Here is a 27,457-nt window from a genome sequence, read left to right as displayed (position 1 = left end):
TGGTCTCTGCAGAGGGAAAGGGTTAAAGGGTCGCTGCAGCCCCCCGGTGCCAGGGCCTGCTGGTCCTGGTGTCCCCGTCACGTAGCCGCCCAGCGGAGAGGGAGCGGGGTGGATTTTCTTAACTCTCGACCAGTTACTCTGCCTGCGTGGGTGGGTGCCCTTCACACGTGGGCAGCTCCTCTCTCCCACTGGCTCTCGAGCGCCGGGCGCGTCCTGCTCACCCCAGGCCCCTTTGGCAGCGAGGCCGACTCGGGCATGGGGGCCCGAGGGCGGCCCAGGGACAGTGGCGAGGCTGCCTGCCAGCACCGGGGCCCGGGAGATGACAGGCCCTGGCGAGCGAGGTTCCAGCTCTGTCCCGGGGCCTGGCTGGCTGGGGGCAGCCCTTGCTCTCTGGACAAGTCGCCCTGATTGGGCCGCCCCTGGCTGCCCCTGCACGGGGCCTTGAGGTGGGGCGCAGAGGGTCGTGCCCAGCCGGTCCCGGCATGCTGAGCTCGTCTACAGCTGGGCCCTGCACCCAGACAGCTGTGGCCGTCTGAGGGGCACCTGCCTGGTTAACCCTTCCCTTGCTGCCTGCATGCCCCAGAGCTGGCAGTGCCAGGTACATGGATCCCCAGCTACTGGAGTTCATCACCTCTTGCCCCAGGTGACACCTCCTATCCAGCGATCTCAGAGCTTTTCATGGACCTGAATTAACCCTCACAACCTGCTGAGAGGTAGGCAAGAGGTCAGCCTGCCTGGGTATCTGAGATTGGGGTGTGTTATTGTAGGGTTGCCTCCGGGGGCTGTGTCAGGCAGGGCAGGCGGGTGTGTTATTGTAGGGTTGCCCCTGGGGGCTGTGTCGGGCAGGGCAGGCGGGTGTGTCACTCCACTTTGGCTGGGGGCACGCTGGGTTAACCCCTTCGGGGACATGGCAGGACAGCCAGGGACAAGCTTAGCAATGGGCTTTCTTCACCACCCGGGGTGTCCTGGGAAACCCCCTGAGTTACGGATCTTTGAAAACAGTAATAGGCTGAGACGCCCCCTCCCTGGAGCGGGCTCAGCCCCCCACCTGCTGCAGTCGAGGTCTGTCAGGGGTCTGCGTTCACCCCCTGCCCTCTCTTCCCTGCCAACTCGTGATGTGTGGCAGTCTTCGGCCCCCTGCCTAGGCCCTGCCCCTGTGCCACGCACTCAGCTGGACACTCCAGCACCCCCGCCACGTTTGTTCCCCCCACCCCCCGCAGAAACCCGCTGGTGGCCCAGCAGCTGAGACGATCAACGTCTGTGGCCCCCCCGGCTGCCCCCTTGCTGGCTGGCAGGGCGGATCCTTCAGCCGAGTGCCAGACGCCTTTCCCGGACTGCTCAGCCGTGTGCCGTCCCAGTGCTGGTATCTGCCCGCTCCCTCTCTGCCACACCACGCAGCGAGAGGAGCTCCCGCACGGAGGGTCCTCGCTGTGCCACGGTGTTGGCACCAACCCGCACCCTTTGTGCTGCAGCAGCCAGGCCTTGGCTCGCCCTCGGGTGTTCTTCCTTCCACCTGGGGGCAACTGGTTGGGGGGGAAAAGCCACATGGGTCTCCTGTCAATTGAACACTGTCAATTGAACAAGGGGGAACACACTCGTTCTCCAGCTGACCTGCGACGTCCTGCCTCTCACGGACGAGCTCACGGCACCCTCCGCTCTTGGCAGCCGAACCCCCGCGGCTCCGGGGCCAGTGGGCAGTGACGGATGGGCAGCGGCTTAGCCACCCCCATCACCCTGTGGGGTGGAGGGGACTGTCCCTGACTCCTGTGCCAACCCCCTTGGAACACAGGGCGGATCCTGCCTCTCCCTGCCCCCCCTCCCCGCTCTCTCTGCCTGGCTTGCTCTCTGCCTCTCGCAGTGGCGGGCTGGGGGCGGGGGGGGGGCCGTGGCTCAGTACCAGCAGTGTTAATTACACTAAACGCTGTTGCTGCAGTTCAAGCTGGAGCTGCAGCCCGGTTGCTCTGGCGGGGAAGCTCCCTGGCATTTGAAAGACATTTCTTCTCCTGTGATCCGGCCAGGCCCTTATCTCCCGTTCCCAGCTGTGCGGCCCTGCAGAGTGCGGCGATCATCTCTGGCTGTGCAGCCCGCTGACTCCGGCGGGGCGACGGGCCGGCTCTCAGGCACAGCTGTGCGTGCCCCCGCCCCTCTGTCTGCCCTGGGGTTCTTCCACCTGCTCCAGAAGTCCTCCCTTGGGGGGAACCACAGGAAATGATACTGTAACAACTCGGCGCAGCTGCGAGTCTGCTGCACTCCAGGGCCTCTCACAGCTTCCCAGCCACAGCAGGGGTAGAGCCGAGATCCTCTGGCTGTGAAAGCACCTGGACCTGGAGCGAACGGAGAATCTCCACTAGAACTTAGCAGTGCAGGGTCTATGACACGTGGGTGAGCAGGTCTGATTCCATCCAGCAGAGGGCAGTGGAGGTACACGCACACTCTCTCTCTCTCATATGCCTCCATTTACATTTGCTCTGCGAAAATCGAGCAAAAGAGAGGAGCAGAAATCCCTGTGCATGTAACTTTTAACTGGTGTCTGGCACATGGAGCTCATGCCAGTGCCTGCAGCCCAGTGGGATCCTGCGGGAGCGTGTCTGGTGCTGCCGGATCCCACGGGATCTGCCCTGCAGTGGCTCATGAGCGTGGGACGCTGGGTCATGGCTGTGCCCTGTGGCTGTCACCACGGCAGGCCCATCCTGTCTGCACAGCCTGGCTTGCCAGGCAGTGTTACTGCAGGCTGGGTGGCACTGGCTTGGGCGGTGACTCGGGGAGAGGTGGGCGGCCGGGCTGGTGGTAGCCATCCCACAGAGACCAGCGCTCGCCCCCTTGGCCATGGGAACGGCTCCTCCACGGGCCAGGCGGGATCAGGGGAGAGCAGCAGGCCCAGCCAGGGGCTGGATCCACAGACCCGGGTTATTCCATGGCACCCTGGGGCTTCCCGTTCTAGGCTCCAAGTGACACGTGCCAGGGCAGCTGGCGAAGGAGGGAGGGCTGCGTCCGTCTGGGGGAGCGAGAGCAAAAGGCTTGCTGCGTGTTGCACTCATAACCACCCCCAGTGCCCCGGTTCTCCCGGGTGGCCTGCTGCTTCCCCAGCTTGCTGCAGGCCCTGGAGGCTGGGCTGTGGGGGAGCAGTGCCAGGATGGATCCCAGCGAATGGGAGGGGAACCCTGCTGCCTGGGCGTCGCTGATGGTTCCGGCGGATGATGCACTGGGCTGGGAGCCAGGGTGCCTGTGTTCGTTCCTGGCTCTGCCCTGACTCACTTGGAGAATTCCCAGCCCCTCCTTGTGCCTCAGTTTCCCTCTCTGAAGGGGGGAGAAGGGTCTTTTACTTCCCCTTGCAACGCGCTGTGGTGTCTGTGAATGGTGCTGGCCCGATGCTGCTGCGCTAGCCCCCTCCCCGAGCCCTCGGTGAGGGGTGAGATGATGGAGTCCATACGAGCACCCATGTGCAGGGAATGGGTGCTGTGAATTATTCATCCCCTGCTGCCTGCATGTGTGATGCCAATTGGGTCCGACATGCCGTGGCACCCAGAGAGCTTTTCTGTGTAAATCCCTGAAATATTTAGCAGAGCGGCCCTAAAAATACAGCTTTGCATTAGCTGGTGACTGCCTAAGCCCCCGTGCCTGGGGGAGGCTCTGAGACTGATCGGGGCTGGGGGGCACCGCAGCTTCTGCAAGCTGGGCTGGGAGCCCCCTGCACATGCCGTGAAGCATCGGGGGTGCATGCCCGGGGTCAGCTCCCATCTGCACTGCGGCTGCCCTGGGAGTAGCATCCCCTCCGCTTGGCCGTGGCACCCCCGTCCTGTTTCGGTGTGTCCCACTGCCTGGCTCCCCCTTAGCAAACTCTGCTGGTGCTGGCTCGCCCAGGGTGCGCCTGGCATGAAGCTGAGGTATTTAACCTGGGCGGAGTGGGGGCCGTGCTAAGGAGACACAGATGGGGAGGCAGGGGAACCTACAGAGGAGGGGTCCTGAGCCTGTCTCAGAGCCAGAAGTCCCCACCCACCTGGGGGAACAATGCCCCCTCCCCGCTGAGACCCCGACCAGGCATGCAGGGTTTAAAGATTCCCCTGGGTGACAAGCCACAGGGTTCCTTGCAGGTGTTAGAGGTTTGTGGGGGCTAATCCCAGGCAAACCCCAACCTTGCTGGTTGCACTCTGCCATCCTAAACTCCTGCAAATTCCCCTGGATTTCCCTTCCTGTCCTAATGTGCCTGCCCGGGGTATTGCTGGGAGTGTTGGATGCTGCTGCTGGGCTCCGCCCTAGAGGTGGCTGCATTTCAGTGGCAGGCAAAGTGTCCTGAGTGTAACAAAGTTCTGGGGCTGGGCTGATTTAACGCACCGCTGGGGACCACAATGAGGGGCGTGAAGAGGAGCCGGTGAGGGTCTGTATTGTGCCTGCTGCCCCCAGCACCTCCCTTCTTGCCTGGCCCCTGCAGGGACCTGGTGCGCCCACCCCGCTGGTATGTCTCAGACAGCAGCGCCCTCCAGGGGCTGAACTGGAAAAGACGCCTCCAGTGTATCTGGAGCTTTCAGACCTGCCCTTTGCCTCAGCTCGCTGGCTGGGCCTTGTCCCTTCCTGCCTTCAAGCCTGCTTGCACTTGGGTCTGTGTCTCCAGAGAGCCAGGTGCTGGGTAGCATCCTGGAGCAGCCCCAGCCCGGTTTGTTACCTGCTTTAGCTAACAGGAACCACGCTGGACTCCTCTGATCCCCCCCTTTCCCTCCCCCCGGCTCTTGCTCCCGGCTCCGCGTGGCTGGCAGCTGATACCCCTGGGGCCGAGCTGGGACTGGGCAGGGATCCCCCAGCACCACAATCTCCAGCAGCCGGATCACTCCACATGCATTTTTTAATGAGACCCATTTGCTTGGAATGAGCCAAACTGTCAGAGCAGGTTTGTGATCAGAACCAGAACCAGAACCAGACCCGGCCTGGCAGGCTGCCGGTGGGGCGCAGAGCGGAAAGGTGACAGGCTGTCTGGGAAGGGGGGGGTCTGTGGAGCAGACCATGCCCTGGACCCCCTTGTGACAAAGTGGGACTGTTCTTAATGGTTCCTCTGAATAGTGTGGAGGTGCCTCAGTTTCCCCTAGGCAGTTCTTAAGTATCTAGGGGGTGGGATGGGGGTGTATGATCATTGCAGAGCCCTAGAGGGCAGGTGTGTGCAGGGGTCTGGACACAGAGAGTGGCCGACACCCTGTTTCCTGGCAACGGATGGCCTGGCCCTTCCCCCCTGCAAGGTGAGAGCTAAAGGGTTGGAGAACAAAGGAATCAGGTGCCCTCCTGGCCCGGGAAAGGGACAAAGCCCAGGGGAGGAGGGGCTGGAGAGAGTTTCAGTTTGGGGCTGGCTGGAGACATGGAGTGAAGGGCAGACGGGGTTCTCTGGCTCACTGCCCCCCAAAATGGACCCAGCTGAGGGGTCCTGCAAGCTCTGTGTTAGACCATGTTCCTGTCGTCTAATAAACCTTCTGTGTTACTGGCTGGCTGAGAGTCACGTCTGACTGCGAAGTTGGGGGGCAGGACCCTCTGGCTTCCCCAGGAGCCCCACCTGAGTGGACTCGCTGGGGGGAAGCGCACGGAGGGGCAGAGGATGCTGAATGCTCCGAGGTCAGACCCAGGAAGGGGGAAGCCGTGTGAGCTGTGTGTCCTGCAGACAGGCTGCTCCCAGAGAGGAGACTTTCCCAGAGTCCTGCCTGGCTTCATGGGGAGCCGTTCCAGAGCATCGCCCGGGGACTCTGTGACACCCCTGTCCTGAGAGTGGGCTTTTGGGGTAGGCAGGGGGCTCCTCCTGCATCCCCCCCTCGATCTCACCTTCCTTAACTCTCCAAGACACCCCACTCCCTTTCCCCTTAGCTCTTTGGGGATTCCCCTCACTCTCTCTGCTTAGGCCTTTGCATGAGGCTCCTGGTGCCTCCGGGCATGAGTGCGAGCCGGGATTCCAGTAGGGTTCACACAAATGAGTCCCAGGGCGCTGTGGCTGAGCGCTGTGCTCTGAGGGGCGGTTAAACCCAGGGCTCTGCCGGGAGGTTGGAGTCCTCAGGGAGATTTTGCAGCTTCCAGGCTGATTTTCTTACTGTAGCAACTGCTGTGCCCCGCCCGGCTCCAGGCACCCCTGCGCGCCAGCCTCCTTCGCAGCCCGGTGGAGCAGAGGAGAGGGGGGAGAGCAGTGGAGTGTGAAGCCCAGGTGTGCACTGAAGTTCTGCATCTTGCACGGCTGAGACTTTGCCCCGGAAATAGATCAATTCTTACGGCAGGAGACAAAAGGGAGCAAAATTCTGGGTGTAAAGAACCCGTTCTGGGGCTCGCGGGCTGAGGCCACCCTCCGCTGTCATGGGACCCGTGACCGTGCAGAGTGGCTGCTGCAGGCCCCAACCAGCGCCAGTGGGGCGCGGGGCCCCAGAGAGAGGGGAGAAGTGCGAAAATATCACTGCTTCACTTTGGGTGACAGCCCCCAGCCTGGATATTAGTGGGACTCTCCACTCCGGCAGGTGTGCCGAGAACGGGCAGGCCCATCTCGGCCACGTCACCAAGCCCTGGGTGGAATCCCAGCCCTGACTTGCGGGTCTGCTTGGTCCCATTGCAAGGACTGGATTTCACCGTGTGGGGCGTGTGTGCGGTTCCGGCCCATGGCGCCTGGTGGGAGGCAGCATGATCTAGTAGTTAGAGCGCAGCAGGGGATCAGGACTCCGGGGTTCTCTCTCCAACTCTGCAGGTGACTTACCTCCCTTGTCCGTGCCTCAGTTTCCCCACTTGTTGAGCAGCACTTTGCTGCCTTCTGAGAAGTGTCGTGCATGCAGGAAGCACTTGGCTGCTAATGGCTATGCAAATTAGTTTCCCCCAGTGCCATATTTTGCACATTTAAATGAGTCCTTTGGGGTATTGCTTGGAGGGAATGGTGGATTGCCCAGACCACTCCTCCAAGCTGCAGCTGGAGGGGTGAGGGGGGGAGCGGATGCTAGGTGTTGCTCCAGTTTCCATGGAACTTTCCTGATGTTGATGGGCCCATCCTGATGCATGCCATGAATTCACCCTGGCTGGACCCCAGAACTGGGTCCCAGCAGCCCACGCTTACTCACATGCCCACGGCACTTTGGTCAAGACACAGCGTTACCTGTAGTGTCCTGACCAAACCCCAGCCTGGGCCGTTACCTTCTGAGTCCTCAGATTGCCCCTGCAGCTTCATTTGACCATGATTTTGTTCTTCACTTCTGCCCCAGACTCCTGTACTGTGCACCGTTGAACAGCTGTGCTGGTCCACCCCAGAGGCAGTTGCGTGATTCCTCACTGTCCCTTTCAGTCTGCTCACAAAGAGCTTCGGGATTCTCTGGGTCGAATGGGCGTCAGAAGTGTGCAGCGTTACATTGGTACCCTGTGTGTTGCTGGGGACTGTTAAACCACTGCTGGGTTCCCCTCCAGAAGAAGCTGCATGTTTCAGCCCTGCAGCATTGGAGGCTTGCAGAAGAGCACAGTGTAAATCAAAAATAGGGATGTCGCTGGGTTGTAACACTGCCTCACGGGGTGATAATCATTCCCTGGGATAAAGGCAGGCTGCTGAGTGTAGCCCCCCCCCCCCCGCCCCCGAGGGGAGCTCTACAAACCCGGAGAGACATAAGGAGACTTTTATTTATTAAATAAGGCCTTTGTTCACTGCGGGAGATGGGCAGAGGGACAACACGAGACATATGTCCTTGCAGGCTGAAGCGGGACATGAACGGCACAGAGGCCAAACGTGGGTTCTCTGCACCTGGGCAAACATCTCCCTACAGGCTTCTCCCCAAGGGTTAGCAGCTCCAACCTGAGACCCTGAAACTGACTAGAAACAAACGTGAAACTGACCTGCCTCCCCTCCAGTTGCAACCTGAGAACAACCCCTTCCCTTGGGAACAGCAGTAAGTGTGTGTGTGTGTGTTTACAATTATTGTCACAATCTCCGGGTGTGGCTGTGACGGAGTGGGAATTTTTCATGATATTTGGTTGAATACTGTGTGCCTCAGTTTCCCCTGCGTGGTGCATGGTTAATTGGATGGTGGGAAACGGTTGTTTACTCTTTGCCGAGACCCAGGTGTGAGTGACTGATGCCTGTCTGGGGCTTGGGCCCAACCAATGGCCTGGTGATTTGGTACCAGCAACTAAGGAGCATGGGGGCCCACCCCCAGCGGGAAGCCAGCCGGTTGCGACCAGATGGAGAACAAAAGGCTACGGGGCAGGGGCAGGTGACTGTGTTTGCCCAGAAACAAGAACAAAGGACGAAGCAGGGGCCCTTTGGGGTGGGCCTGGAAGCGGGACTTACTCTTCTAGACCAGGACAAAAGGAGGGGTCAGAGGAGGCTCTGGGCTTAGGACTTTGCTGTAATTCTCTGTTACTTACAGACTTTCTACACTGAGTTCCAGATATTTAATAAATCCTGGTTTTACCCCTCTGGCTGAGAGTCACTCCTGATTAAGGAAACCGGAGGTGCATTGCTCCCTTTGGGGATGCAAATCTTCCCCAGTTGTCCAGTCCAGGTGGACTCGCTGCGGGGAGTTCATGGCATGACACAGGGGGCTGAAGGCTCCGAGGTTCAGGCCCAGGAGGCGGTGAAGCCAAGGGGCTCACCCCAGAGAGACTGTGACCCTAAAGGGGCTGACGCACTGAAGGGGGCCTTCCAGGGACTGTTCCAGAGCTGTGCAGAGCACTGGGCCTGTGGATCCGGGACAATCGAGCGGGTGGGGGTTTTCCCTTGGCAGCGTCCCCTGAACCGGGTGAGAAGATAAAGGGGGTGGGGGGGCAGGGGAAGTAGGCCACCGATCTTGCCATTGCACCCTAAAGGGCTCTGCATGGGCTTAGGGGTCTGATGTCAGGATCTTTGCCCCTGCCCCAAAGGTCTCGATCCAGCTGGTCCCTTGGCGTGTTCGGTCTGTGGAGCCGGGTTGCTGGGCTCTGGATATTTAGTGTCCGTTCATCCTCCTCCGTCTTTCCTTTTGTTTATCTTCTTCCTTTCATTATTTTCTTCCTCTTAGCGGCTGAGATCATGAATATTTCATGGCTAGTAAGCACCAGAATTCCCCAGGCTCATCCCCTGCTCTGGGCTCTCTTGCGGCAGGTACCAGTCCAGATGTTGGTGGATTAGGAAGGCGTGTCTCTGCCAAGATACCATCCCTGGGGGAGCGGGAGGCTGGGCATCGGCTTGGCAGGGAGTCCTTGTTCTCAGTTTGAGGCACAACATGTGGGGAGACCAGAGGTTTGTCCCGTCCTACCTTTGCCATGCTCAAACTGTGGTCAGGGTCTCCATCAGTGCAATGAGTTTGTTGTTCTTGGCTGCACGGGAGGCCCCATGTCACTGCACATGATTAGCTCACGGGGAGGAGAAAAACCTGGTTGGTCCCCAGGAGTGGGGCAGGGGGCAATACCCCATATTTACAGGGCCCAAGCGATGGGGCTTCCATGAGGCTTCCTCCCACCCAGCCCCCTCCCTCGGGCTGCTGGATCCTGAGTCGCACTGTAGCAATAGACTGGATGAAGCTGGGGGTAGGCTGGCGGAGGGGGCCCCTTTAGCTAAATCCCACAGGTTTCCCAGGCCTGGGGAGCAGTGAGTGGTTTCTGGGCATTGCTCCATTGGTCCCGCCTAACCCAGCCTGGGCTCAGCGGGCGGCTCCCGGCTGGCGCCCAGCTCACTGCCCCAAACCGCAGCAGGATGAGCACAGGGCACGGGGAACCCTCCTCTCCACATGTGACTTTCACCTGGCGTCCCTCTCCCCCACTGGGCCTCGCTGAGCAGCCCCCAGGTCCCTTCTTCCTGGTGGTGGGGGGCAGCACAGCTTGCAGCCCAGGCTGCAGGGAGACCGGGAATGCAGCACTGCCTGGCCCTGGCTGACCGTCCCCTGTGTCCCTGCCAGGCTGCCCCGCAGAACCAGGGTGTTTGCCAGCCGCTGGGCTGTGCCATCAGATTCCTCCCCTCACTGGGAGCCGGGCTCCCCTGGGTGCACCGTGTGTTGTCTCAGCCGGGACGTGAGATGGTGTCTTCCGGGTCCAGACGGCGGAGCAGGAGGAGTGCGCTGAGCGGGGCTGGGCTGAGCTGGGCTGGGCCAAGCCGGGCTGAGCTGGTCTCTGCTGGCCAAGCCGCCCGGAGCCTCTGTGCTGAGCTGCTCTCGAACGTCATCTGGGTCCAGGCAGGCTCGGACGGCGCTCGCTCTGTCCTGCCCCCAGACAGATCAGCTCCTGTGTCTCTTGGCTTTCTCTGTGTGGAGCCCTCTGACCCTCGCTCCCACTGTGCACCCCAATCCCAATTAGACGGGCAGGAGGAGCTCACGCTGCCTGGACCCGGTGCCCCCTGAGCTGTGAGTGGGGCAGAGCCGTGTGCCTAGAGGGAGCGTGGACGGCTCCCTGCATGGACCCTGCTCCCCTCTGCAGGTCGCCTGCCCCATTTGCCCCCGGAGGGCCCCGCCTGTGGCAGACTCTAGTGTTCTTTGTCCAAGTGACCCCAGGGGCCTGCTGTCCCACGGCCCCCAGGGTCACTCTGTCCCAGATTTCAACCAGCTGGCGCTGTGGGTCTGGCTCTGACAGGCCCCCCCACGGGCTGACCCGGGCTGTGGGCTTGACCCCTTCTCTACGGTTTGTTACCTGGCTGCAACTGCCCCGGCCTGTTGTCCTGTGCAGCGAGACCCGCCTCTGCCCCAGCCAGGCAAGAGCAGGGGTCAGTTCCAGAAGGCAACATGCTCCTACCTAAGGCCCCCCCGCCCTCCCCCGAGCCTGGGCTCTGCCAGCAGGACGGCAGATTCTCTCTGTGTCGGGTGGGCAGCATTCCTGGCCATCCCAAGCAGCGTGGCAATGCCAGCACGTGCCCCGCCAACGGGCTGGATCGAACCTGCCGTGGGGTGGAAGTCTCCTCCTACAGCGTTGCAGACTCTGGCCAGTCCCCACCAGGCTGGGCGGAAGCATCCCTGGGCCCCAGGCAAAGGGGCACTTCTGGGCCCTGCCCTCTCTTAGGTGACAAGAGCCGCCGCGCCCTACGCTCACCGCAGTCGGGATGCACAGGACCGGCTGCTGCTCGGGGCGCCACTCGCTGTGATGGAGGGGCGGCTGGGCCAAATCTGCGTGGTGCTGTCATCCCAGACACTGGCTGGGTCCCAGGCTCCCCCCGTGTGCCTATGCGTTAATCCAGCCCTGATCCCCACAGCCCCCCTGAGGCAGATAGTTAAACACACTGGCATCATCCCTGCTCAGAGGTGACCTGCCAAGGGGCTGGCCTGGCCCGCTCGCCCCCCGGGAGTGGTGCCAGGCCCCTGTGCAAAGCTGCCGAGCCGGTGTGACGGGTGCAGCTTGTTAGCTCTGGCAGGATGTATGGGGGGGGTGGCCCCCGATCGGGGCAGCTGTGGTCTGGGACAGGGAGTGCCTAGGACCCCCAAGCTAGGGGAGAAAGCCTGCGCTGAGCAGGGCCTGTTGGGTTCCTGGTCTCTCAAATGCCAGGAAAGCCGGGAGCCCTATGGCTGATCTGGGGAGCAGAACGCACTTGTCACTACCAGCATGTTCGTTCCCGGGGGGCTCCCCAGAGGTGAATGAAGAGCTGGTGCGGGAGACGCACAGAGAGCCTCTGTGCATTATTAACACCGCAGGCAACAGACGCCCGAGCGCGGAACTCGAACCCACGCTCAGAATGGCAGCCGGCCCCGCGTCCCGTACGCTCCCCTGCCCGCAGGGCTGGGCACGCCCCGGAACGGGACCTGGGCGCTAAGGCACCGCTGTGGGGCTGTCCCAGGGGTCGGGTTTGATTCCCTTTTACACATCTACCCCTAAGACCCCCCGCTTTCTGGGACCATATTCCATTAGGTCTCGGCCTCTTGGCCATATTTGCCGTCCCTGCTCCCCGTTCGGTGGGGTCCCCACAGTCGCCGTGAGTGTTGGCGCAGACGGAAGGTTCTCCGCACGCCATGCGGTTATTGGAGCCTGGCTGAATCGGCCGACCCACGGTTACGTTCCTGTGCTAACGTTTAGCGCGTCCTCACGCGGGCTATTCCCACCGCTTGGCCCCATGCGAAGTGCGGGGCTTGCGTCGCCCTGCAAAGCCCCTGTGCCACTCTCGGTCCGTTTCCGTTCTGGCTCCTCTTTGCGTTAGCCCTTTAGTTTCATTTGCGCTGATTTAACTCTGTCGAAGATACAAATGATTCTCCCCCGAGTGGAGATCCTGCGTCAGAGGGCAGCAGGCCAAAGCCCAGGGAGGGGTGAGGTGGTCTCGGTGCTTACCCTGACGTGTAGAGCTGGCTGAAACAGCTTGTTTTCTGATTCACACACATGCACACGTACACACCCCTTCCATGACATTTTAGTTTTTGTAACCCTGCTAGTTCTGCTGGCCAGGACCTCCCAGGCTGGCCAGGACCTGAATTTCTTCTGTAAAAGACAGGTGGAAAGACCTGACTCCCCCCTGACAAAGCGCTCTGCTTTTCCTTTGACAGAGGGGAAACTGAGGTGGCTTCCCAGCTCAGCGACAGAGGTTGGGATTCAGAGCCTGGATTAGAACCCGGCTCCCTGTCTTGTTCTCAGGTCAGTATCCAGAGACTGGCCACACCAGACGTGCTGAGCCTGACTCTGTACACTGCCCTGGTCCCTCTTCTCTGTCACTGCACCTTGTGGTAAGCAAAACTAGGGGGTGCACGTCATACCCCAAATAACGTCCCCTGCAGAGATATTCCTGAATTGACCAGTCTCCCCCCAGCCCCAGGGTGACCAGTCTCCCTCCTAGCCCCGTGCAGCTCCCTTCTTGGGACACTGTAGCCTCCGTGTGCGTGCAGGGGGTGCCAGATAAGCCAGCACTGTGCATCCCAATCCCCAGCAGGCAGAGGGAAAGTGGGATGGATGGTAGGGGGGTCAGGGGAGGCTTCTGATAGCTGGAAACATCCACTCTGGGGTTTGCTCAAACTTAAAAGCTGGGAGCTGAAAAGCTTGGGTTCTGTCCCAAGCACAAACCCAAGAGATGGTCGGTCTGTCTTCTACTTACAAGTGCATACAATGTCGAGGTGCCTTGCAATCTGTAAAGTATTTTTCCTCACACTGCCCCAGTATGGCAGGGCTGTTATCTCCAGGGTACACGTGGGGAAACTGAGGCACAGAGTCTGAGTGACTCGCCCAAAGTCACAGAGGGAGTCTGTGGTGAAGCAGGGACTTGAGCCCAAGTCTCACAAGTCCTAGGCTATAGTGGCCTAGCTACTGGCCCATCCTGCCTCCATCCTTCCTTGGTGTTAAAACCCACGATCATGTCAGTTTTCTCGCTGCATGGCCCCGCCGCTGTCCAACTACTCAAGTGCAATGAGTGATCTGACCCCAAAGGGTTGCAAACGGGGAATTCAGAGGGTGTGTGGGGCCCTTTAAGATGGGCTTACAGTTTGGCAGGGCCCCTGTTCAAACCACTAGGCATTGTGGGGGTTGTAGTCCCCAGGGGCACTCTGGGAATTAGAGGCTAGAGCAAGGAATGCTGGGGAAGTGGGCAGGGATATAAATACACCCCTTGTGGCGCCAGGAGAGAGGGCTGTGCAGTCCCTGAGATGAGTGCAGAGCTCTGAATCTTCAGTTGCACTTTTGCTTCCCTGGGATGGGGCATGCTCCAGTTTAAGCTGCGGGTATAACTACCTGCCTGAGGGGGAAACCTGAGGTAGCTGTGCCTGGTGATGGAAAGGTAAGTCACTGCTTTGCTTGCCCTGCCTAGCAGGAGGTGGGTCTGGTGGCTGCCTGCCTAGCTTGGGTAACGTCTGCGTGATATGTCTGGGGGGGACTTGCTGCAGCCTGATGGGCCCTGGGATGCTGTTTAGGGTGTGGGATTACCCACCTCCCTGTTAGCAGGAAGGGGGTGTAGTATTAGTGGGTTAAAATCCGCAGCAAGGGAGGGTTTGATCTCTTGTGCGAGCGCAGCTGGCTACGTGGGACTGTGTGTAGAGTCTGTCTTGTTACACAACCTCCCCAGGGAAAGGGGCAGCAGGAAAGTCTTACCGGGCCCTTGTGTCTATGCACACCCTGATTCTGGTTCTTGCAAACGTGTCCCTTCCTCACGAGGCTGCGTGGGATCGTTCAGGCAGCCTTGGTGAACAGGCTTTGTTAGCTGCATTGTTGCTACTTCTGTTGCACTGGAGACCTCGACCGGCTCGGTCGCTAGTTGCTGTATGGATGTATTGTGACTCTCAGAGGCTGTCCCAGCATCTGGCAGGTGCAATTTGACTGTGGGTGAGCAAGAAAAATCCCCAGGAAGGAGAAACCATAGGGCTGGGCTGTTGTGGCCCTGACTAGCCCTGTGCCTGGTTCCTGGGGGTAATGAGGCTGGACACTCAGGTCCCCCTCTGACCGCACCGTCCCACAAGAATGTGGGGTGGGCCAGGACTGTTTGCAAACCATTCCCTCCAGCAGTGTGTTACGCAGGTGAACTCACGAGTATTGTTGCTGCTCTTTGATTGGATGGTGAGGAGCTTTACCCCGGCGAGTAACGAATGGTGCCTCCTTTGGGGTGTGTGTAACTATTATAGTTGGTTCTGTTGTGGTAGCACCCGGGAGCCCCAAGCATGGAGCGGGGCCCCTGGGCGCTGTGGTTCTGCCCCAAGCACAAACCCAAGAGATGGTCGGTCTGTCTCCTACTTACAAGTGCATACAATATCGGGGTGCCTTGCAATCTGTAAAGTATTTATCCTCACACTGCCCCAGTATGGCAGGGCTGTTATCCCCAGTGTACGTGTAGGGAAACTGAGGCACAGAGTCTGAGTGACTCACCCAAAGTCACAGAGGGAGTCTGTGGTGGAGCAGGCTTCAGAGTAACAGCCGTGTTAGTCGGTATTCGCAAAAAGAAAAGGAGGACTTGTGGGACCTTAGAGACTAACCAATTTGAGCATGAGCTTTCGTGAGCTACAGCTCACGCTCAAATCAATTGGCTAGTCTCTAAGGTCCCACAAGTCCTCCTTTTCTTTTTGTGGTGGAACAGGGACTTGAGCCCAAGTCTCAAGTCCTAGGCTAGTGGCCTAGCTACTGGCCCATCCTGCCTCCATCCTTCCTTGATGTTAAAACCCACGATCATGTCAGTCTTCTCGCTGCATGCCCCCGCTGCTGTCCAACTACTCAAGTGCAATGAGTGATCCCCCCCCCCCCCATGGGGAAAACGGCCATTAAACAGGCCTTGATTTGCAAAACTAGCTGCTGATTGGATGGGTGTGTTTTGTGTTGACGAATTCCGCTTGGGAAGTGGGCGGCTACACTTAAAACAGAGTGCGTACCCTCGTGAACAGAAAGCGAGCCAGAGGGTGGGGAGGTAGGTGTTGGTATAAGGAAATATCCTGACCCCCAGTCCTGCAATATTTGCCATATGGGCAGGGACCTTACCTGGAACCTCCATGCAGGTTGCAGGTTCCCTCTGTGTGGCACACATTGCAGGATCGGGGCCCTTGAATAAAATCGCTCCATTCACCATAGCTACCACATCTTGCAGCCTCTGTCTCTGAGGTTCTGGTGCCCCCGTGTGGCTGTTCTGCATCCCCTTGGAAACTCCCTTTCCTTCCATCCTTCGGCTGCATGCGGCGGGGTCACGCCCTGAGTTCTGCACAAAAAATGGATCAAACACTTCAAAATATCCTGCCCAGATGATGCAGCAAAAAATAAATTGGAGGGAGTTTTATATTTTAAAGGGACACTGGTGGTTTCTTCAAATGCCTGATTTAAAAATCTCTTGCCATGCTGGGAGTCTAGTCCCATAAATGCAGGGAGGCCGTACAGCATATTGGGTGGCCCTACATAAATGTCATACTCCCCCACCCCGACACATGGCAGGGACATGACCGTAATATTACTCTGAAAGATTGCCTTCAGAGGAGGGAACTGACTGGAATAGCTCCAACGTGGAGATCCTAATTCAGAATAAATGTGGCTTTATTATGGAATAATTACTCTGCTTGGGAAGTGCACTAAGTAGTTTGGCATAAAAATGACTTTTTTTTTATTCCAGGCTAGAGTGTTGACGTGGGGAGATTCTGCAATGCTGTTCTGGTCAAAGTCCTCATGTAGACAAGCCCTGAGTAGGTGTTTGCCACTTTAACTATAGCAATAAAATAGCTCCCCGGAGAGATGTAATTATATGCCTATAACTGCAGTTTCCTAGCCCTGCTGGCAGATGGGCCTCTGCAGGGAAGCATGTGATCTGGGCCAAGCTCCAGCAGTCTGCAACCAGCCTGTCTATAGTAAGGGGAGGGCGGGGGGGTGAGTTGTGCCTCTCTACCTAAGGCAGCAGCCTGTTTTGTCTGTCTCTGTTCTTGGGCTCTCTGTATTCTGAATGCTAAGAAACCCACTTGTGTTAAACCATCCAGTGTGGGTGTTGGTTTGTGTCTAGCTCCTCCCGGCAAAGGCTTTGCTGGTAGAGCGCGACTGGCAAAGCCCCGGTAGAGACGCAGGATATATTGGCCATAGGAGTTCCTTAGCTGGTATGCGCTGGCTACACACAGTGCGGGAGGGGTTTACTGACCCAACTTTGTACCGTAAACCTGGCTCAGCAAAGCACAATAAGCTAGACCAGTTTAAAGCTCCTTATTCCAGTATAACTGCCTCTACACAAGGACTTGCACTGGTGTAACTGGCAGTAAAACAGTTGCACCCCTACCTGCCATAACTGCTGGTGAAACTGCCAGGCGTAGACTGGCTGCCGGGGTGGCAGGCACCCTTCTTCAGACTCCATGCAAGGCACGGTTGAGGCCTCGTTACACGGTGGAGGCAGCTACAAACAGTGGAGGGCTGCCCAAGGCATCTGAGATGAGCCCCATGGGCGAGGCGCGTTCCTGGTTGTAAATGCAGGAACTGGGAGATGGGTTGGAGGCTGTATGTACGTTGGCGGCAGGGAGACAGGGCTTCTTGGGCACTGATCTCACCGGAGAGGCAGGCGAGGGGTTTCTGAGCAAGGGTGTGGCCTGCTGCTGGCTGTCTCCACCGCTGTCAGGGACCCAGGCCTGTGCACGGTTCTCTTGAAATCAGACTTGGTTCCCCCAAGAATAGAGCGGCCTGGCTGTGACAGCTCTTGGGGTTAGCTGAGGTGTCTGGGACGAATCGCTACCAGCTGCCACAAGCAGGAGGGAGCCTGGTCTGCACCCACCTGGGGAAACACCCTCCTGCCCCCCCAGCTACCACCAGGTGCTGCTCCAGGCTCTTTCCCAGTGCAGGCCAGCAGTGACCCCCTCCCCCTCACTCTGTTACACTCGAGTGCCTCGTTCCTCGTCTTCTGGACACCCACCACGTGCGCTGAGCTGCTGCCTTGGGGAAGGAAGGACACCTCAGTTCAGTGCTCTCGCCTTGGTCCCACGGTTTCTTGCATGCAAGGCACTGAGACGTCCGCAGTAAACCCAAGCGGGCGTTAATTTAACAGAGCTCGAGATCGATGCAAATCGGAGTGAGTAGAAGGGTTCATCAGCTTACAGGGAAAAGCAAAGCCTAGAACACAGGCTGTAGCCTGGACTTCCAGAGCGGTTACTGGCCCGTCTAATAAGATTCCTCACCCTATGGTCAGTCTGTACTGTGCTTGTCCGGCCCAGAGAGCTGGGAGCCACCTTTCGTGAGACTGCTCCTCTGGCAGCATCTCCCCTGGATAAAGTCTTGTCCTTTCCTCTTCTCTGATGTAGTTACAGGTGGTCTATTACCCCCTGGGGTCCCCTGCTCAAGACTCTACTTGGGGTTCTTTGTCATGCCTTGAAGCCAGCACCTGGTGCAGACAGCTGGCTCCATGGATGTTCGTGGCTCTGTGTCGACTGAGTTAGCCCTGAAACCTGCCTTGCCTTAAGTGCCCAGTCTCCCCTCTGCTGGTTTGGACTCAGCGTCTCCAAGCCTGCTCTTGAGCATCCACACTGCATTGTAACCCTATGTTTGCACTTGCTGGACCCGGGCCTCAGTCATGGTACCGCATCCACACTGCACGAGACAGACCTCCTGCCTTGGGCCTGCCGCTTGTCCTTCGCCCGCACTGCGAAATTGTGGAGCTTGGCTCCAAGTCATGGCAGCGCTCTGGCTCTGACCCATCCCCCTGAGTACTTGCTGACCCAGGTCAGGCTGCTTTGTGTGTGGATGGAAGAGGCACCTGGGTTCAAACCTGAGACAGAATCTGAATGAGTTCAGGGCTTAACCCGGCCACCTAGCACCTCCTGCCAGTGAATGTGATGGGCAGAGGGAGCAAGAGGGGTGCTGTGGGGTGTGTGTGCCCCATACAGATGTAATGATGCTGGCTTTGGTGGGACCCAACTGAGAGTACCAATTCAGGACTATCTGCTTAGAGCAGGGCAGTTACAGCCCAAGGCTGGGGTTTCTGTGCACATCAAGGCAAACCAAACCAGCCAAATGGAGAGGACTTTGATCTCACCCCACTGGCTAACCACAAGTCACACAAGCAATTCTCTTAGATGCTCCAGTTTCCCAGTATCCCCACCAGTGCCCCTCATTATGGGGATGTCTGTTTATGAAAACCAATACACCAGTAAAAGAAAAATGGTTCTCCTGTTCCCAAAGGACCAAGCCCTCTAGACCCAGGTCAAATAACTTAGATCTTACCCAAAATACATGCTTATAGCTAATTCTTATGAACTAAAATAAAATTTATTTAAAAAGAAGAGTTGGTTGAAAGATCAATATACATGCAGACTTGAGCTCAATTTCTTGAGGCTCAGCTACAGAGCAGAGATGAGTTTGCAGTCCTTTTAGAAATAGTCCACAGGTTATAGTCCAATGTCCATATACAGGGTGATTCCAGCCAGCAACTGGGGATCTCAAGCCTTATGGCTCAGGGTTTCCCCTTCTTGAAACCCAAAGCAGATCTGAGATGAAGGACCGCTGGGATCTAATTTGGATATGGATAGAGCCCTTTTTAATGTTTTAAATAAAGTAAATACTAATGGAAACTGATCATGGGAGACTTTAACTTTCCAGATATAGACTGGAGGACGAGTGCTAGTAATAATAATAGGGCTCAGATTTTCCTAGATGCGATAGCTGATGGATTCCTTCAGCAAGTAGTTGCTGAACCAACTAGAGGGGATGCCATTTTAGATTTGGTTTTGGTGGGTAGTGAGGACCTCATAGAAGAAATGGTTGTAGGGGATAATCATGGCTCAAGTGATCATGAGCTAATTCAGTTCAAACTGAACAGAAGGATAATAAAAATCTGCAGCTAGGGTTTTTGATTTCAAAAGGGCTGACCTTCAAAAATTAAGGAAATTAGTTAGGGAAGTGGATTGGACTGAAGAATTTATGGATCTAAAGGTAGAGGAGGCCTAGGATTATTTTAAATCAAAGCTGCAGAAGCTATCAGAAGCCTGCATCCCAAGTAAGGGGAAAAAATTCGTAGGCAGGAGTTGTAGACCAGGCTGGATGAGCAAGCATCTCAGAGGTGATTAAGAAAAAGCAGAAAGCATATAGGGAGTGGAAGATGGGAGGGATCAGGAAAGCTACCTTATTGAGGTCAGAACACATAGGGATAAAGTGAGACAGGGTAAAAGTCGAGTAGAGTTGGACCTTGCAAAGGGAATTAAAACCAATAGTAAAAGGTTCTATAGTCTTTTATAAATAAGAAAACAAAGTGGGACCACTAAACACTGAGGATGGAGTGGAGGTCAAGGATAATCTAGGCATGGCCCAATATCTAAACAAATACTTTGCCTCAGTCTTTAATAAGACTAAAGAGGATCTTGGGGATAATGGTAGCATGACAAATGGGAATGAGGCTATGGAGGTAGACTTTACCATATTTGAGGTAGAAGTGAAACTCAAACAACTTAATGGGACTAAATTGGGGGGCCCAGATAATCTTCATCCAAGAATATTAAAGGAATTGGCACAAATTGCAAGCCCATTAGCAAGAATTTTTAATGAATCTGTAAACTCAGGGGTTGTACCATATGATTGAAGAATTGCTAACATAGTTCCTATTCTTAAGAAAGGGGGGAAAAAGTGATCCAGGTAATTATAGGCCTGTTAGTTTGACATCTGTAGTATGTAAAAATTGGAAAATTTGAAGGAGAAGGTAGTTAAGGACATTGAAGTCAATGGTAAATGGGACAAAATACAACATGGTTTTACAGAAGGTAGATTGTGCCAAACCAACCTGATCTCCTCTTCTGAGAAAGTAACAGATTCCTTTAGACAAAGGAAACGCAGTGGATCTAACTTACCTAGATTTTAGTAAGGCGTTTGATACTGTGCCACATGGGGAATTATTAGTTAAATTGGATAAGATGGGGATCAATAGGAAAATTGAAAGGTGGATAAGGAATTGGTTAAAGGGGAGACTACAACAGGTCCTACTGAAAGGTGAACTGTCAGGCTGGAGGGAGGTTACCAGTGGAGTTCCTCAAGGATCGGTTTTGGACCAATCTTTAATCTTTTTATTACTGACCTTGGCACAAAAAGTGGGAGTGTGCTAATAAAGTTTGCAGATGAAACAAAGCTGGGAGGTATTGCCAATTTAGAGAAGGACCGGGATACCCTACAAGAGGATCTGGATAACCTTGTAAACTGGAGTACTAGTAATAGGATGAAATTTAATAGTGAGAAGTGTAAGGTCATGCATTCAGGGATTAATAACAAGAATTTTAGTTGTAAGCTGGGGACGCATCAATTAGAAGTAACAGAGGTAAAGGACCTTGGAGTATTGGTTGATCAAAGGATGACTATGAGCCGCTAATGTGATATGGCTGTGAAAAAAGCTAATGCGGTCTTGGGATGCATCAGGCGAGGTATTTCCAGTAGGGATAAGGAGGTTTTAGTACCGTTATACAAGGCACTGGTGAGACCTCACCTGGAATACTGTGTGCAGTTCTGGTCTCCCATCTTTAAGAAGGATGAATTCAAACTGGAACCGGTACAGAGAAGGGCTCCTAGGATGATCCAAGGAATGGAAAACTTGCCTTATGAAAGGAGACTTGGGGAGCTTGGCTTGTTTAGCCTAACTAAAAAGGTTGAGGGGAGATATGATTGCTCTCTATAAATATATCAGAGGGATAAATACCAGAGAGGGAGAGGAATTATTTAAGCTCAGTACCAATGTGGACACAAGAACAAATGGATATAAACTGGCCACTAGGAAATTTAGACTAAAAATTAGACGAAGTTTTTTAACCATCAGAGGAGTAAAGTTTTGGAATAGCCTTCCAAGGGAAGCAGTGGGGGCAAAAGATTAATCTGGCTTTAAGATTAAACTTGATAAATTTATGGAGGAGATGGTATGATGGGATTAAATATTCATGGTAAATAGGCCCAATGGGGTGAGATCCAAGTTACCCAAGAAAATTCTTTCTTGGGTATCTGGCTGATGAATCTTGCTCATTGCCATATTTGGGGTCGGGAAGGAATTTTCCTCCAGGGCAGATTGGAAGAGGCCCTAGAGGTTTTTTGCCTTCCTCTATAGCATGGGGCACAGGTCACTTGCTGGAGGATTCTCTGCTCCTTGAAGTCTTTAAACTACAATTTGAGGACTTCAATAGCACAGATAAGTGTGAGGTTTTTTTGTAGGAGTGGTGGGTGAAATTCTGTGGCCTGCATTGTGCAGGAGGTCAGACTAGATGATCATAATGGTCCCTTCTGACCTAAATATCTATGAATCATGTCCCAAGGTGTTTATACATTTGCAGCAGCCTCTTGGCCTGAGAAGACCATCAGCTTCACTTTCCTTCTCCCAAACACCCTGGCAATTAGCACAGGGTCATTTATCCATTACACTGTTCAGACACAGGTTACCACAACCTTCAAAGAGACACTGACAACAATACTATGTCACTCAAGTGTCTTCCTAAATGTTAATCCTCCTTTTTTGGTTTTTGAATCAAAGCCATAGCCAAGCCTCATTTGACATCACAAGCCCTGAGCACACAGCTCCCCTTCTCTCTCTCACCATGCCGGCTGCATTTCACAGCTCTCTCCATTTCCATCTCTTCCTAACCAGTTGGCCCACTGTCAGGTCAGTCTGGGAGTTCGTTAACTCTTTCTGGCCCTGTCACCTTTCAATGAGATTATATTACACTCAACGTCCCAACAGGGGGAAATCTTATAACTTCACTTACTGTTGCTTCACACATTTTACCAGTAAATCCTGAGTCTTCAAATGCTATCTTGCAAGGCAAGTTTTGTACAAAGATCATTATACGCAGCTGTGAATACCAGGGTGTATTCTATCACACCTTTTACTGCTGCAAGTTACTTAGTGCATTCAGCAAAAACAACGAGGAGTCCTTGGGGCACTGTTGAGAGTAACATTTATTTGGGCAGAAGCTTTCATGAGCTAAAACACACTTCATCAGATGCATGGAGTGGAAAATACAGTAGGTGGGGGGGGGAAGGGGGTGTGTGCACACACAGTACATTCAGTATCCCACCCCCTGTCCCAGATCCACAGGAATGGTGCTATGTCTCCAGCTTTGGACTAGCTTGAGGAGGAACTCCTCAGGGTCTTGCTCTTCCTCACATGGCTTCACCACCTCCTTAGCCTGGACCTCTGGGCCTGCTTCACCCCGTGAGCTCTGCTCAGTGAGTCCCACTGAGACAGACCCCGTTGGAGACTTGCCCACTCTGCAGGGATTAACACCCCTCGCCCAGCATTGGCAGAGATGCTTATACAGCTGCCCAAACATTCGGGTTTATTCGTTAGCTGGGCACACTCTTGGAGCAGCACAGAGAAATGACAGTTAAAGTGTCGTCCTGGGGAGCCAGAGCCCAGCCAAGCTGCCGTGAGCCCCCTGGTTCAAGCTCTGCCGGACCCTCCAGCTGAGGCCAGGCCTACACTACAGGCTCACTTCGGTAGAACTGCATCGCTCAGGGGAGTGAAAAATCCAAACCCCTGAGTGACGTCGTTACTGCGACCTTGGCCCCCGAGAGTGTCTCCCGCCGACCTACCACCGCCTCCCCTGGTGGGGGAGTAACCCAGCTGGCAGAGCGCTCTCCCATCCGTGTAGAGCATCAAACTATAGACTAGTGTAGATCTGCCCTGACTGTCTCCAGCATCTAACACATCTCCCCTCCCATGTCCCCAAGCTGGGCAAATGCAGCCCAGCCCCCTGTTGTGAGGTGGGGAAAGTCCATATCCTCCCGGTTATCACTGTCCGGCAATTGGACTAGCCAAGCTGCCTGGTGCTCCCCATATCAATGGGGCCTCTGAAGACAGGATGGCGACACCCGTATCTGTTGCTTCATCTGCCCTGAGAGCAAAACCTTTTCCACCCCTAGGCAGCAGGGCACAGAACTCCCCCAGGAGTACTCTGGGGTTAGTGATTCCATGCTCGGATAATAAGAATATAGCAGTAGGGATATTACCAACCACCTGGCCAGGATGGTGATGGTGATTGTGAAATGCTCAGGGAGATTAGAGAGGCTATAAAAATAAAAAACTCAAGAATAATTAATGGGGGATTTCAACTATCCCCATGTTGGCTGGGTTCATGTCGCCTCAGGACGGGATGCAGAGAGTTTCTTGACACCTCAAATGACTGATTCTTGGAGCAGCTGGTCCTGGAACCCACCAGAGGAGAGACAATTCTTGATTTAGTCCTAAGTGGAGCACAGGATGTGGTCCAAGAGGTGAATACAGCTGGACCCCTTGGCAATAGTGACCAGAATATAAATAGGTTTCAGAGTAGCGGCCGTGTTAGTCTCTATTCACAAAAAGAAAAGGAGGACTTGTGGCACCTTAGTCTAAGGTGCCACAAGTCCTCCTTTTCTTTTTGCATAATATAAATAAACATCCCTGTGGTGGGGGGAAAACCCCACAGTGGCCCAGCTTGGTAGCATTTAATTTCAGAAAGGGGAACTACACAAATGAGGAAGTTAGTTGAAATGAAATTAAGACATCCAAAAACCAGTTGGAGAATACTTCAATCTCTCTGGTCGCTCAATTACAGACTTAAAAGTGGGCAATACTTCAAGAAGAAAACTTCAAAAACAGACTCCAATGAGAGCCTGCTGAATTGAAATTAATTTGCAAACTGGATACAATTAATTTAGGCTTGAATGAAGACTGGGAGTGGATGGGTCATTACACAAAGTAAAACTATTTCTTCATGTTTATCCCCCCCACCCTCATCCCCCAAAGTTCCTCAGACCTTCTTGTCAACTGCTGGAAATGTCCCACCTTGATTATCCCTACAAAAAGCTTCCCCCCTCCCCCACCACGCTCCTGCTGGTAATAGCTCACCTTAAGTGATCACTCTGGTTACAGTGTGTCTGGTAACACCCATTGTTTCATGTCCTCTGTGTATATAAATCTCCCCACTGTATTTTCCACTGAATGCATCCGATGAAGTGAGCTACAGCTCACAAAAGCTTATGCTCAAATTTTAGTCTAAGGTGCCACGAGTTCTCCTTTTTCTTTTTGCGAATACAGACTAACACGGCTGCTACTCTGAAACCAGAAATTAAAAGGTACAGCACCAAAAGTGAAATCTCTGCCAAAAAAAAACAAAAACTCTGCATGGAAACTTTTTAAAGACCCCATAACAGAGGCTCAACTTAAATGTATACCCCAAATTAAAAAACCTAGCAAGAGAACCAGAAAAGAGCCACTGTGGCTAAACAAAGTAAATGAAGCAGTAAAAGGCAAAAAGGCCTCCTTTAAAAAGTGGAAGTTAAATCCTAGTGAGGAAAATAGAAAGGAGCATAAACACTGGCAAGTGAAGTGTAAAATATAATTAGGAAGGCCAAAAAACAATTTGAACAGTTAGCCAAAGAAGTACAACAGAAGCAAGAAGCCTGCTAAACAACCCATGGGGCCACTGGACAATCGGGCTGCTAAAGGAGCACTCAAGGATAAGGCCATTGCAGAGAAACTACATGAATTCTTTGCATTGGTTTTCATGGTTGAGGATGTTAGGGAGATTCCCAAATCTGAACCAGTCTTTTTAGGTGATACATCTGAGGAACTGTCCCAGATTGAGGTGTCATTAGAGGAGGCTTTGGAACAAATTGATACACTAAACAGTAATCCGTCACCAGGACCAGATGGGAGTCACCCAAGAGTCTGCAATTTCACATCGCAGTTCCTTCAGAACTGCTAACTGTAGCCTGTAACTGATCATTTAAATCTGCTTCTGTACCAGATGACTGGAGGGGAGCTAATGTGGTGGCAATTTTTTAAAAGGGCTCCAGAGGTGATCCTGGCAATTACAGGCCAGTAAGCCTGACTTTAGTATCACACAAACTGGTTGAAACTATAGTAAAGAACAAAATTGTCAGACACCTAGATAGATGAACACGATTTGTTGGGGAAGAACCAACATGGTTTTTGTAAAGGGAAATCATGCCTCGCCAATCTACTAGAATTCTCTGAAGGGGGTCAATGAGCTTGTTGCCAAGGGGGATCCAGTGGGTATAGAAATCTTAAATTTTCAGAAAGCCTTTGACAAGGTCCCTCACGAAAGGCTCTTAGGCAAAGTAAGCTGTCATGGGATAAGAGGGAAGGTCCTCTCATGGATCAATAACTGGTTAGAAAGATAAGAAATAAAGAGTAGGAATAAATGGTCTGCTCTCAGAATGGAGAGAGGTAAATAGTGGTGTCCCCCAGGGTCTGTATTGGGCCCAGTCCTAGTCAACATATTCAAAAATGATCTGGGAAAAGGGGTAAATAGTGAGGTGGCAAAATTTGCAGATACAAAACTACTCCAGACAGTTAAGTTGCAGGCAGACTGCGAAGAGCTACAAAAGGATCTCACAAAACTGGGTGACTGGGCAACAAAATGGCAGATGAAATTCAATGTTGATACATGCAAAGTAATTCACATTGGACAACAGAATCCCAACTCTACATATAAAATGATCGGTTCTAAATTAGCTGTTCTCACTCAAGAGAGACCTTGCAGTCATTGAGGACAGTTCTCTGAAAAATCCACTCAATGTGCAGCGGCCGTCATAAAAGCCAACAGAATGTTGGGCATCATTTAGAAAGGGACAGATAATAAGACTGAGAATATCCTATTGCCTCTATATAAATCCGTGATACGCCCACACCTTGAATAGTGTGTGCAGATGTGGTACCCCATCTCAAAATAGATATATTGGAATTGGAGAAGGTTCAGAAAAGGGGCAACAAAAATGATTAGGGGTATGGAACCGCTGCCATATGGAGAAGAGATTAATAAGACTGGGACTTTTCAGCTTGGAAAAGAGACGACTAAGGGGGGATATGATGGAAGTCTATAAAATCATGACTGGTGTCAAGAAAGTAAATAAAGTGTTAGTTACATCTCATAACACAAGAACTAGGGGTCACCAAATGAAATTAATAGGCAGCAGGTTTAAAACAAACAAAAGGAAGTCTTTCTACACACACACACACAGTCAACCTATGGAACTCCTTGCCAGAGGATGTTGTGAAGGCCAAGACTATAACAGGGTTCAAAAAACTAGATCAATTCATGGAGCACAGGGCCATCAATGACTATGGGCCGGGATGGTGTCCCTAGCCTCTGTTTTGCCAAAAGCTGGGAATGGGTGACGGGATGGATCACTTGATTCCCTGTTCTGTTCTTTCTGGGGCACCTGGCATTAGCCACTATAAGGAGACAGGATAGTGGGCTAGATGGACCTTTGGTCTGACCCAGTCTGGCCATTTTTATGTTCTTATGAGTCACTTAGCAGCTTCCCAGTCAGATTTGTAACGTTGGCCATGCGGATCTTCCATTTGATAGTTGATGCTGAAAAGAGGACGTATATCCTTTGCAGTACTCCAAAGAGATCTTCTGAATCTAAAGGAGATGGCGCAGCATCTGACCCAGCCAGGCTGAGGGAATGATAGACACAAGGCACAAAGAAACCTCTTGTTGCTTCAGAGCATCAGCTAAGTTATATCTAGTAATTGTACCCAGAAAGCGTGAGCAATGATTTGCCCTCAGTAGTGGATCTGTGTTAACATAACAGTGTGGATTCTGGAATGAATATAGGAGGGCAAATAACACCCCCACCAAAACACCCACCAAACTATGCTGAAAGAACATAGTGTTCAGTCCAAAGAAACCAGAGCACGAGAAGCCAGGAAATGACTTCTCAGTGCCTCATTAGGTCGCCTCTTATTTTAGGGGCAAATGAATATCCACATAAGGAATACCTGAAACATTTTTACTTCAAAGAGTCTATTTTCCCTTGTAAGGATGCTGCTTCTGGCAGGACACAACTGAGAATATCCATTCAGGACAAATTGCTTAGAGCAGGGCAGTTACAGCCCAAAGCTGAGTGTCCTTTATTAAGGCACACCAAAGCAGCCAAACAGAGAGGACTTTGTGGTTTGCCAGTGGGGTAAAACCAAGTCATCTAAACAATTCCCTTAGATGTTCCACTTTCCTTTTATCACCAGTAGCACTGCTTCTTATGGGGATGAATGGTTATGAAAACCAGTACTACAGTAAAAAGGTTCTCCAAAGCCCAAAGGACCAAGACGCCAGTCAGATCTTACCCACAAATCACACTGTTGCCAATCCTTTAGAATCGAAAGATTTATTCATAAAAAGAGAGAAATATAGATGAG

The 27,457-nt window shown here is 53.7% G+C and overlaps 1 protein-coding gene across 2 annotated transcripts in view; it reads left to right on the top strand.

Annotated features, from left to right (window-relative positions):
• KCNIP2 (potassium voltage-gated channel interacting protein 2) overlaps nucleotides 1-27,457 on the top strand; it is a 134,573-nt gene that overhangs the window by 20,647 nt on the left and 86,469 nt on the right. The window contains exon 1 of one of the 2 annotated variants that reach the window (XM_073354579.1): nucleotides 13,501-13,633. The exons of the other annotated variant lie outside the window; for it this stretch is intronic. Coding sequence (XP_073210680.1) covers nucleotides 13,626-13,633 — 8 coding nt within the window. The 5' untranslated portion in view covers nucleotides 13,501-13,625. Of the gene's footprint in view, nucleotides 1-13,500; nucleotides 13,634-27,457 lie in introns of those variants that run through there. 2 annotated transcript variants of the gene reach the window in all.

This window comes from Lepidochelys kempii, chromosome 7, assembly GCF_965140265.1.
Source record: "Lepidochelys kempii isolate rLepKem1 chromosome 7, rLepKem1.hap2, whole genome shotgun sequence".
NCBI lineage: Eukaryota > Metazoa > Chordata > Testudines > Cheloniidae > Lepidochelys > Lepidochelys kempii.
This window is presented reverse-complemented; position numbering and strand designations above follow the sequence as displayed.